At 56.0% G+C, this 11,497-nt stretch overlaps 1 protein-coding gene across 1 annotated transcript in view; it reads left to right on the top strand.

Annotated features, from left to right (window-relative positions):
- The window catches only part of PER2 (period circadian regulator 2), a 39,454-nt gene extending 32,367 nt beyond the window's left edge, over positions 1-7,087 (top strand). The window contains exons 20-23 of the mRNA XM_030326381.1: positions 305-482; positions 1,382-1,574; positions 2,702-2,852; positions 4,894-7,087. Of these exons, the coding sequence (XP_030182241.1) occupies positions 305-482; positions 1,382-1,574; positions 2,702-2,852; positions 4,894-5,043 (672 nt within the window). The 3' untranslated portion in view covers positions 5,044-7,087. The remainder of the gene's footprint in view (positions 1-304; positions 483-1,381; positions 1,575-2,701; positions 2,853-4,893) is intronic.
- Positions 7,088-11,497: the final 4,410 nt, after the last annotated feature.

Raw genomic sequence — 11,497 nt, 5'->3', positions numbered from 1 at the left:
GGCCAAGCGGGAGCTTTTCCCTCAAGGATCCTGGAACTGCTGTCTTTGGTGTGACTGTCCCCAAACTAAGGTTGATTAGACGGCATTCATAGACCACTGGCGAGCATGCTGCTGTAGTCCCAGTAACCGCGGGACGCATTCACTGGGCCTTCTTCGTTGGCATGTGAAGGAAGGGCCAGCGATCTGGGGACCCCGCTCTGCCGTGTCCCTGGTGTCCCTGGTTGGCCTGTGCACACAGTGCCCTGCAGCTCCCCAGCCCCACCCGGTCCATCCTGACCACGCCATCTTCTCCCTGTTCCTGAAGCGCGAGGAGCCCACAGACGCGCCAAACAGCGATGCCCTCTCCACGTCCAGCGGCCTGCTTGACCTCTTGCTGCACGAAGACCTGTGCTCGGCCACCGGGTCGGCCCTGTCTGGGAGCGGGGCCTCCGATTCCCTGGGCTCCAGCTCGCTGGGCTGCGATACGTCTGGAAGCGGAGCAGGTACGTTGGTGACCTGGGAGCACCCGAGTCCCGCGGGAGTGGACGTGTTTTAGTTGCCTCAATTCAGGGCTTTTTTGGAAGATGGTCTCTTGATGTACCTGAGGGCATCCTCAGCTTTTCCCGACCTCAGGCCACGGTAGCGGGTGCGGACCAGGTCCCGACAGGCATCCAGCTGGCCCTCCGAGCGGCTGCCCAGAGCCCACAGCAGTTCACACCCGCAGGCACGTGCCCCTTGCCCCTGCCCCAGCTCTGCCCGTGGGCATGCCCTGCACCTGTTTGCTTTACACTCTCCTGGCATTGCAGGCCTCACCCCTGCTGGCTCTTTAGGACCGTCCCTCCGGCTCTCTGGGCTGCTAGGAGGGCTGGTGGTGTTCGCCCTGCCAAGGGAGCACCCCTCATGTGAAGCTGGGGTGTAGGCTGCACGCCTGCGCGGCGAGGATGAGCCCGGTGTGCTGTGGAACTCCGTAAGGGGCAGAGCTCACTCCACAAACTGAGAACCCCCCTTCCCCCCCATGGGGTTTCCCTTCCCCTTGCTCTCTGGCCTCGCTCCCCACGGGAGGCTCACTGGAGAGCGATCCCCGACCCAGCTTCTCTGTGGCCTAGCCTTGTCAAGGAGCAGGGAGCTCTTGGAAAGAAGACCACACTTTCTAAGACCTAGCCCCATCTGGACTTCTCGGGGCTGGCCCTGGAGGGAAAGAATCACCTCCATGGTGCCAGCTGGTATTCCCCAAATAATTTGAGGACTGAAAACGGGGGGAGGAACATCCACCAACCTGGGCACTCACCGCCAAGTAAAACTCTTCAGCTCCCCAAAATTGCCGTTGCCTTGTACACGCGCGTCACACGAGGTTTAACGTTGCGTCAAAAGCGTTGACTTGCCACGTTTTGTGTTTTTAAAGGCAGTAGTGACACGAGCCATACCAGCAAGTATTTCGGGAGCGTGGAGTCTTCGGAGAATAATCACAAAGCAGAAGTGAAGGCGGACGTGGAAGAAAGCAAGCACTTCATCAAGTACGTCCTCCAGGACCCCGTCTGGCTGCTGATGGCCAACGCAGATGACAGCATCATGATGACGTACCAGATGCCTTCCCGGTAACCACTCGACCTTCTCCTAGGGACGTGGGATCCCCCACCCAGTCGGGGGGACTTCCCTCTGAAGCCTCATCTCAGATTGAGTTGAGTGCAGCAGACAGAGAAGCAGGGTCACTCCGGGTGGCTCTGTGGTCCCACAGAGAGCCGTCTGTGTGGACAGTGTGCCCCGGAGCCCTGCAGAGTGACCTCCCATGGGCTGTGAGGAAGACGGGCTCCCGGCCACCCTCCTGGGCGTCGCACTCAATGCTCACGAAGCATTTGTGCCAACGTCTGTCTCCCTTCTCTGTCGCCCAGCAACCCTGTGGGGTGGATGGGGTGTGTCTGTCTTAGAGATGCCGAAGCCAAGGTCGAGGTAGGTGAGCAGCCCTCGGCCACCGGCTGCTCTGCGGTGACTGGAGCTGGGCCACCGCAGTGACTGCTTGTCAGGCTGTTCTAGTGAACTGTCATGGTCCCTGCCCCCGTGGAGCCCCAGGGTGGGGGAAGCTGGGGAAAGAAGGATTAAGGCTGAGGCTCAGAACAGCCCGGCCTCTGTAGGGGGGTCACTGGGGCTCTATCGCCGGGGCAATGTCAGGGTTTGCAGGAGGCAGAGGAATTATTCCGCCAACCGCCTTAATGGCAAGAGTCTCCAGCTGATCAGCTTGTGCAGGTAACCAGCTCCCGTGTCTAATTCAAAATAAAACCAGGGAGCCTGGGTGGCTCAGTCAGTTATGCATCTGACTCTTGATTCTGGCCCAGGTCATGATCTCACGGCTCATGGGTTCGAGCCCCACATGGGGCTCCACGCTTGGCGTGGAACCTGCTTACCATTCTCTCTCCCGCCCTATGCCCCTCTCCCCTACTCGTGCTCTCTTTTCTCTCAAAATCATAATAATAATAACAATAATAAAATCAAAATTGTTACTCAGGTTATCATTTTAGTAGGAAAACTATGGATTATTTACTAGGGAGATTAAGTTATCTTAAACAGGGTAATTTATTTTAAACAAAAAGGAAATTTGCATGAAACAAAATCACCTGAAATTATACTAATAGGGAAAGAGTCGACAGAAAACGAGTGTGTAAAAGAGAAAACCACGAAAGTCCCTTATTAAGACATTCTGAATTGCCTAACTGAATGTTCTCTGAAGGAACTTGGAGACCGTCTTGAAGGAGGATAGGGAGAAGATGCAGCCGCTGCTGAAGTCCCAGCCCAAGTTCACGGAGGGCCAGACGCGGGAGCTGCAGGATGCACACCCCTGGCTGCGGGAGGGCCGCCTGCCCCCTGCCGTGGACGTCACTGTAAGTCACAGCGCGTAGTTTCTGACGTCGCATTAAAGGGCACTGCGAGGGGGCCGCTCCGTACTGTCTTTGCTAGTGTTCTGTAAACTTAAAACTCCTAGAATTTGAGAGCGTTCATTAACGACAACGAAGGACACCGCGATACCGTTAGTCTGAGGAACTTTCTTGTAACGGCTCTGCCACATTGCTCCCGAAAAGGCCTTCTGAAGGTTCAGTCTCAAGATCCAGTGCTGAAATTGGAATGTTTTTTCTTCCTTTCAATTCTGTTTTCCATTAAAAACGAAACAAAACAGGAAACAGGAAGCTCTGCTCCTACCATAAACCCTCACTGTCCCTGTGGACCATTAAGTGGCCACAGGAGCAGCGCTCCCACAAGGCCACACGCCTCCTCCCGCGGCTCCCGGAGACATACCTGCGTGCCCATCCCTGCTCCCCGCTCCCTCCTGAGCCCCGGGTCCCCCGCAGCCACTCATTTCGGGGGCTCGGTGTCCTTCTGTAGCTGAACCCGTGGCCAGCCCTGTCCTCCACCTTCGGGATGGGACCCGGCCACTCCCCATCACCTCCGGCGTCACCCCCTGGGCCAAGCACGATGCTTCTTCAGCTGGATCTTCTGAGTAGCCTCCCTGCCTCATGTCGTTCCCCCGGTCCCCGACAGTCACATCCCTGTCAACGGGCCCCGTCTCAGTCCCAGTGCTGCAGAGCCATAAAAATCTGACATCTCTTGTTTCTCCTCCCTCACTCTCTGCACCACATGGGCCTCTCGCCTGCCCCTGAACGCAGCAGGCAGGCTCCTGCCACCGGGCCTTTGCACCTGCCCTTCCCTCTGCCTGGAACCCCCTCCTCTTGGATAGACACGTGGCTGCTTCTGGCTTCCCTCACGTGTTCCTTTCACACGCCACAGTATCGGTTGCCTACTGCTTCGTGTCAGATGACCCCAAACCTTAGTGTCCCTAAAACAGTAAACACTAATGATCTCCCACTGTTTCTTTGGGCTGGGAGTTCAAAAGCGGCTGGCGGGGAAGCTCTGGCTCCGTCTCTCCTGAAGATAAAGGCAAGATGTTGGCTGGGGCGTCTGTGGTCATCTGAAGGCCGGAAGACCCCCTTCCCAGGAGGCTCCCTCCCATGCCTGTCGAGCTGGTGCTGACTGTGGGCAGGAGGCCTCAGTTCCTCGCCACACAGGCCTCTCCCCACAGGGCTGCCTGGCTGTACTTGTGGCCTGGCAGCGGATCCCCAGAGAGGACAGGAGGAAGCCACAGGCCTCTTGGGCCCCACGACGCCCTCCGTCACACCATCACCTCCTCTTTGCTGGAGGCGAGTTACCAAGTCCAGCCCACACTTCGGGGAAGGGGAATGAGGCTCCACCCTCTGAGGGAAGGGTCTCAAGAACAGCCCTCCATCAGTCACCTTCTCTGGCCTTTTCTAAAGGTCCAGCGTATAATAGGACCCCCTCCACGTGCCTTGTTCCGCGTCCAGCTAGACTTTCATTTTGAACACTCTAGGGAACTCGCCTCACTCTGTTTATTGTCCCTCTTCCCCTACGAGGATGTCACCTCCACCGGGTGGGGGTTTTCATCTTTGTTCACTGGTGAGTCCCAGTGCTCAGGACATGTCTGACGCGTAGCAGGTACGCGGCAGATAGTCAGGGAATGAGACCGTACGTTGCTGATGCCCCATTTCCCAGATTAGGAAACTGAGGTTGGCGAAGGCAGTTATACTGGGCCTCGATCGACTCCGGCCCCACAGGCAGGAAGAGGAGGAGCCGCGACCAAGCCTGAGTCTCCTGGCTTTGCCTCGCTGCTCAGATAAGGGCTGGACTCTCCTCGGGCCTTGGGGGAGGGGGCAGCGCAGCCCCAGGGGGGCAGCTGTGGCCCCCCTGGAGAGCAGGCAGGGTCCCAGCAGCCCCTCAGAGGCGCCCCACGACCCACCCCTCCTCTAGCAGCCGCCCGGCCAACCCCTGGTCACCTGCACCTCCTCAGATTGAACTACACCGTGGTAACGAGGATGTCGTTTTTGTTACTGAGTTGACATTTTTCCTTTTAAGGAGTGTGTTTACTGTGAGAACAAGGAAGAAGACAACATCTGCGTGCCATATGAGGAGGATGTTCCTACCCTGGGTCTCAGCGGAGACCCAGACACCAAGGAGGAGGGAAGTGGAGCCCCCTTGAGTCACAGAAGGGAAGAACAGACCTAAGTCTGTCCTGGCCCCGCCCCCCACCCCGGACAGCCGTGATCTGCGCTAGAAGGTGCTCGGAAGAGAGGAGAGGTTTTCTCACCTGTTTGTCATGAAGTGGACAGATATGCTTATGTCGCTTTTTTTGTTTTAGGGGGAAAAAAACACATGGTTTTCTGAAGGGGTGATTTAAAACCGGAGGGTGGGAAGGGTCTGGGAGGAAAATACGTTTTTATATTTAAAACATGCCTACGGAGGTTGGGGGGCCGGCGGACAGATTTTCAGTATTCTTTAACTTGAGAAAGCCTGAACCCCCTCCTTGCACGTGTCAGGGAGGTTGTCCCAGGGCTCCCGGAAGTCTGTGGCCTCGAGGAGGCTTCTCGCCGGTCCCTGTGGGTGTCAGGAGGCATCACACAGGCTGCGACAGACAGCGGGGAGCCTCCCCAGCTTGCTGTGGGTCAGATCAAATTCTGGCCTCTGGGGGCTGCTTCTTATCTAAATTATCATTTAGGCAAACTAGATGTTCTTAAAAACATGCCAAATGGGGAAGACAGCCTCTCCCGATTTTCTTTCAAAGTGTTTCGCATTAAACGGCTCGAAACCTACTCTGGCAAACCAGCAGCTTCGGCTTCAGGTCCCATAGCGGCAGACATTTCAGTCTGACGTAGCTTGTGTTTGGGGTGAACGGCGTGGAGATGCTCACTCGGGACCAAAGAGGCCCAGTGGCTTGTGTGGCCAGCTCCACCAGACTAGCACACGCTCAGAATCTCCTGTGTATTTCTACAGCGTTCTTGTATCCTTTTCAGCCCGTGACCAAGAGGTAGATAAAATATGTAGTTGATTACCTCCGTGGTGACTTCCCTTTGCAGACCAGGCTTTGATCGCCACCCAGAGGACCATTCGTGTTGGTTGGTCCTTTGTTGGGAACCTCCCAGACCGGAGCTCTGGCAAAGAGTAGCCACGGACATCGTGATCTGGTGACCGCGTCTGCGTTTTCCAGGGTGCCATGAGCTCACCTCTCCCACCGCGCCCTGGGCTGGGATGCCGGCCCTCATTCTTTTCATGAGCCTGACCTCACTCGGGGCAGCTTCCGGTCTCTGCAGGGAGGTCCCCCGGTGTCACCGGCACTTTCAGGGCAGCGGGACACCCGGGGAAGAGTGAGGCCTCTCTGTCTATCTCACCAAACCTCATGTTGCATCATGCACCCCCATGATTTGGGGGGAAAAGTCGTATAGGTCCCTGGAGTGAACGGAAAGTTACCACAGGTGAAACAATGAACTTAAAATTGGACTGAGTTTGTAAAGACGGAAAAGAAAGCAGGCTTCCCCTTGTTCTCTGATGGAGAAGGGGCTCCTGGAGTCAGCCTCCCTGTAACCTGCTTGGTTTTCAGTCTTATGATTGGATATTAATCCCGTTTTCCATAAACTCAAATGCAAGAATACTGTGGGTTTTTTTTTTTTTTTAATTTATAAAGTAACATCACCTTCTCACGCCCAGAATGAGGTAGTAGCCTGTGCGTTTGTGTGGAAAATAGAGGCTGTCAAACCCGCCTGCCGCCTCTGAAGTCCAATCATCAAGGGATTAGACGCTGGTCGAGGTTACATGTATGTTACGTTAACATACAGCCATCCAGACGTTCTCCACCGCTATGAATGTTTACCCTCAGCATTGTTACCGTATGATTCGCGCCCATTGATTGTTATTAACCGCGTAGCCTCCACACGTGCTGGAAAGTTGACAATAGGAGCATTTTGTGAAATTGTTTACACGATGCCGCGCATCGAGATGTGTTTCCTTTAGTGTGCGTGCTTACACAGGGGTTATAAAACTTTCTCTCGATTTTAAACTGAGCCTTCTTTTTAATCTGTTCCTAAACAGACATGTAAATATGCTCTCCGTGTCTGTCTCATGACTTGGTAAGCCTTGCCGGACAAGTGGTTTGTCCATGCACCCAACCAAACTTTCTTCACCCAGTGCAATATGTTTGTTTACTGCTCGTGTCTTTTTACGACTGTTTTGCTTTTTAGAAAATTGGTAAATAAAGCAAGTATATTTTTTATTGTTCCTTGGGTGTACTTTGAATGTAGCACAGAGCAATCACAATGGAGATCAAAGATTTCCAAAAGGTGTGTCTCAACAGAGAACTCCAGAAATGCCGTGTTCGGGACAACTTCTGTCACAGAGGCCTCCCTCACCCCTTCCGTTGCACAGCTGGTCCCTTCCCGTGTGTGTGCGCGTGCGTCTCTCTTACGTGCATCCTCGCCACATGCTGTCGCACTGCCCAGTGAAGTCTTGGGATGTGAACTTCATAAAATGTAGATCTAATCATGTAATCCAGCGCTCCCATGGGCTTTTCACTTGCAGATGCAGGGGTGAGGCTGTTTGGCTCAGCCCCCAGCTCTTCTCCACTCCAGGGTGACCCCAGGCACCTCCTCTGTTTCTCTTGTGCCCTGCCCTGGGTGTCTGTCCCTTCTAGGGGAGCTGGCCGTGCGCTGGCCACCGGGTCAAGGGCAGAGGTCTGAAGGACGCCAGCCAGAGAGGCTTCATGTCTCCGTCGGAGATGATGGGGCAGAGCCACCCAGTCCCCTCACTCCACATGCCCTGTCCTTCTTTCCACAGTGATGGAGCCGTGTGGGGCCCAGGCAAGCAGTGGGGGTCCTGTTCCCCACTTCCTCCCACTTTTCACACCAGGATCATGAGGAATGGAGCAGAGACATGAATGGATCCTGGACCCAGTGCCCAGCTTCCCAGAAGCTCTCTGAGCAGGAGGGGGGGGGGGGGCTTGAGTCCCTGCCTCCTGGCTTCATGGTGACAGGGGGGACGGCGTGGGGGTGAGGGAACAAAGGCAAAGCCCTCCCGGTAAGCACAGAGGCCTCTGCAAACTGGCCTTAAATGGCCAGAGAGGGCTGTTTCACCAAACTGACTGCCTTTGGGGACTCTTAATTGCATTTTTATTTACCATATAACCCCAAAGGCACCCCCCCCCCTTTATTTCCAGACCAAAAGGAGCTTCTCCAAGCTTTCTGGGCTGATTGCCCACAAGGGGCCTGAATGTCCATAGGCTGGCTGCTGCCTTTGTTCCCTGGGGATTTATGGCCTGCCCCTCCTGCCGCTAACTGGTCCCCCTGTGGCCACCACAGCCCTGCCCAGCCTCTGCTGGCCTCTGTTCCTGGATCTGGGGGGATCAAAGGGCCCAAATGCTCAGGAAGTCTGTGCTCAAGCAACCTTTGAAGGTAGGATCAGTCCAAGGGACAAATGGCAGGAAATGGGTCCACTAGAAGAGGCTGTGCAAAGGAGAGAGAGAGAGGGCCTGGTGGCCCAGAGATGGAACAGCCAGGCTTCTTGGAGGAAAAGGCCAAGCCAGCCAACCAACTAAGGGAAATTGAGGCTAACTTCAAGATGGGCCTTGGGCAACTTCTGGTCCAACTAAGGATTTTGTTGACTCCTATACCCTGCTCTGTCCTTGTACCTCAGGGTATTTGGTCACACTGAGGCATATCCTAGCACCTAATTTCTCCTTCCTTCAACTCTAGACGGTGTTCCTCAAACCCCACCTTCCTTTGTAAGACAAGCTTTTTGAGGACCTTCGCCCTCCCTTCAGCCTCCTCCCTTCTCATGACAATAGTCACCTATCCTTCTGTTTTTATAAAGTCAACTTTATTTAATGTCCTGTAACCATAATAAGACTTCTTGCCCTCTCTACAGATTGATCCTAAATGTTGAGCCCCCCATGAACAGTGTTATATTGGTTGTGACCTGTGGAAGAATTGTTAGCTTCTGAGTCAGTCAGTATGTTGAGATCATAGTTCTCTTTGGGAGGAGCTTTTTGTTTTTCCTGGAATTACTAGTTGCTTCTCATTTTTTGCTTGCACTATCCGCCTTTATCATGCCTTCCCCCCCCCAAACCCATACTCCATCTAATCAAGTGTTCTATTGATCTTTTCCCAAAGGCCTCCACCAGAGCACTGACCATCCTGTTCCAACATGGACTGCCTCTCATGGAGAGCATTCTAAAATACCTGTTTGGTCTTATTCAAACAATACAATGGATAAGGGGAGGCATATTCATAGACCACAAGAAATAGCACTGAGTTTATTTTTTAATATCTCAGATTCTCAAAGTAGGGGTGGAAACATAATTGTAGTTACTTGGGGGTCTCCTTCCCTGGAGTGATGTCTAAGTGATTAAGAACAGTAAAGTCAACAGGCCAGTTATGTGCTCTCTGGGTTCCACACTGAACCCCCTCCCCTCCCCTGTCAGCCCCACCACGAGGTGTAGGGAGAGAAGGGCAGTTGGGGTTCTGAGCAACCAGATGAGGGGGAAGAAGGAAGAGAGCTGAGCTTTCTGGCATGTGGGGAGACCGAGAACAACAAGGGATGATCGAAATTAAGGAGTGGGTTTCTACCTGGGTGAACAATGCTGGGCTGGAGAGGTCTTCGAAGACTGCCCAAAGAGAAGCAACAAGAGGCTGAGTGTGGGACAGGTGAAAATCAACAGAAGAAACTCTCGGGTACTTGTAGAGGTCAGTGAGGTGACTTTGGGAAACTGCAAACCTCTCATCAAACTGCCTGCCTATAAAGGTCCTTCTGGTGGGGAGCCCAAAGTGAAATACTCACAGGGAGGGCTGCAAGATCCACCTTCAGGTGGCTGGGGTGGGGGTATCTGTGGCCTAGTCCTACCACCCACTACACTGCAGTCCCTGGATGTTTCCTTCCCCTGCTGCCTTCCAGCCAGGCTTGGGGCATCCCTCACATCTGCCTATCCACCCCGGCTCTGCCGAGGCCCAACTCTGCTGGAGGTAGATAGGAGGTCCTAGGTACCCTTGATGAGGGATGGTTAGAGCTTGGAGGGGTGCAGACCAGACCCTGACAATCCCAAACCCTGGTGAGTGGTTCAGGACTGGGTAAAGGCAGGACTACTGTGGGGCAGGTGCACTCCCACCAGCAAGAGGAATAAGGAAGCAGAGACCTAAACAGTGAGGAAATAAGACATTTGAAGGTGTTTGAAGCATTCCAGGTGGAAGGCTCGGTGGGTGCAAAGGCCTGGTGGCCAGAACCCATCTTGCCATTCAGCTTTGCTGTGCTGTGAAGGTTGCCTAGGCCGGTGGAGCAGGGAACAGGCCGGGATCCCCAGGGTGCTGCCCTAGGGCGCGGGCCCCACCGACCATTCACCCCACCCGCGGGGAGGCCAGTCTGGCAGATGGGCGGCCCGCGGTGGGGGCGGCGGTCGTCTGGCGGACACAGGCTCACCCGCCCTCCGCCGCCGGACAAAGCGGGGCCTAGACAAAGGCGCGGCCAACACCTGTCGCTCTTGGCTCGGCCCCCGCTTTTCTCCACCGAAGCGGCTGCAGCTGCCAACTGTCATGGGCATCAAGTTACGGGGACCAGACGGCGACCTACGCGAGCCTGGGCGAGGGGAGGAGGGCTGGGAGAAAGGGAGCCGAGGGGGAGGGGTGGCGGGGGACGAAGGAGACTGCCACAGGGAGGGGAAGCCAGGACGAATGAACGAGAGTGGGGACCAGGGAAGGACGGGCGAGGAGCGGGGAGGGCTAGGAAGAGTGGGCGCGGCGGGGAACCAGGGCAGGGTGTGTGTATGGGGGTGGGGAGGGGGAACTGGGAAGGAGGACAGGGAGATCAGAGGGGGACAGGGGAGCGAAGGCGATTAGGGGGACATGGAGAGCTCAGGGGGACAGCGATGATGATTAGAAAAGAAGGGGCGGCTGGTGGGGGCGTGGTACCAGAGAAGGAGCGGGGGAAGGGTGACCAGAGAAGGAGCGCCCCGAAGAGGAGGGGCGGTGTCGCCGGACCCGCCCCACTAGGATCCCCGCGAAGGCGGAGGGCTGTGTCGAGGGTCGAGTCGGGACCCACACTTCCGCAAGAAAGTCAACGGAGTCCTGGGTCCCGCTCCCAACCCCAATACCCCATGGGTCTCTATCTCTCCGGGGTTCCGCAGCTATCCCAACCCGGACCCTTAGACCTTCCCAGGTCCAGAGACCGCGGCCTTGACTGTGGTTCTGCCCTCCACAATCTAGCACCCCGACACTCGGGCAGGAGCGCTCCTCTCCGGAGGCACCTTGCACGAACTAAGACAAGTGTGAATGCACGAATGAGCTCCTGCTCCCACGCACAGCAGACCTGGGGGCCCTGCTCAGGTAGGGAGGAAAACAAACGCACCCCCAGTCACAGCGCACCGGGTCACCGCCCCCTCGGGTGCCCCAAGCCGCTGGCTTTGAGCGGAGGCCCGGCTGGGGGCCCCGCCCGCCGGCCCACGCCCCACCAGCTGCCTGTGGACCCGGCGGCGGGGCCGGACAAAGCGCGCCGCTCCCATTGGCCGCGGCGCGCCTAGAAGCCGGCGGCTCCAGGGCCGCGCGGCCAATCCGTGCATTGAAAGGCAAATACGGGGCTATAAAAGGGGCGGGGCCTCGGCCGGCGGAAGACGCGAAGGAGCGAGGGCTGCGGCGGACCCAGCGGCGCG

The sequence above is a fragment of the Lynx canadensis genome, chromosome C1 (assembly GCF_007474595.2).
Source record: "Lynx canadensis isolate LIC74 chromosome C1, mLynCan4.pri.v2, whole genome shotgun sequence".
NCBI lineage: Eukaryota > Metazoa > Chordata > Mammalia > Carnivora > Felidae > Lynx > Lynx canadensis.
The sequence above is the reverse complement of the archived record's forward strand: the minus strand, read 5'-3'. Positions and strand labels throughout refer to the sequence as shown.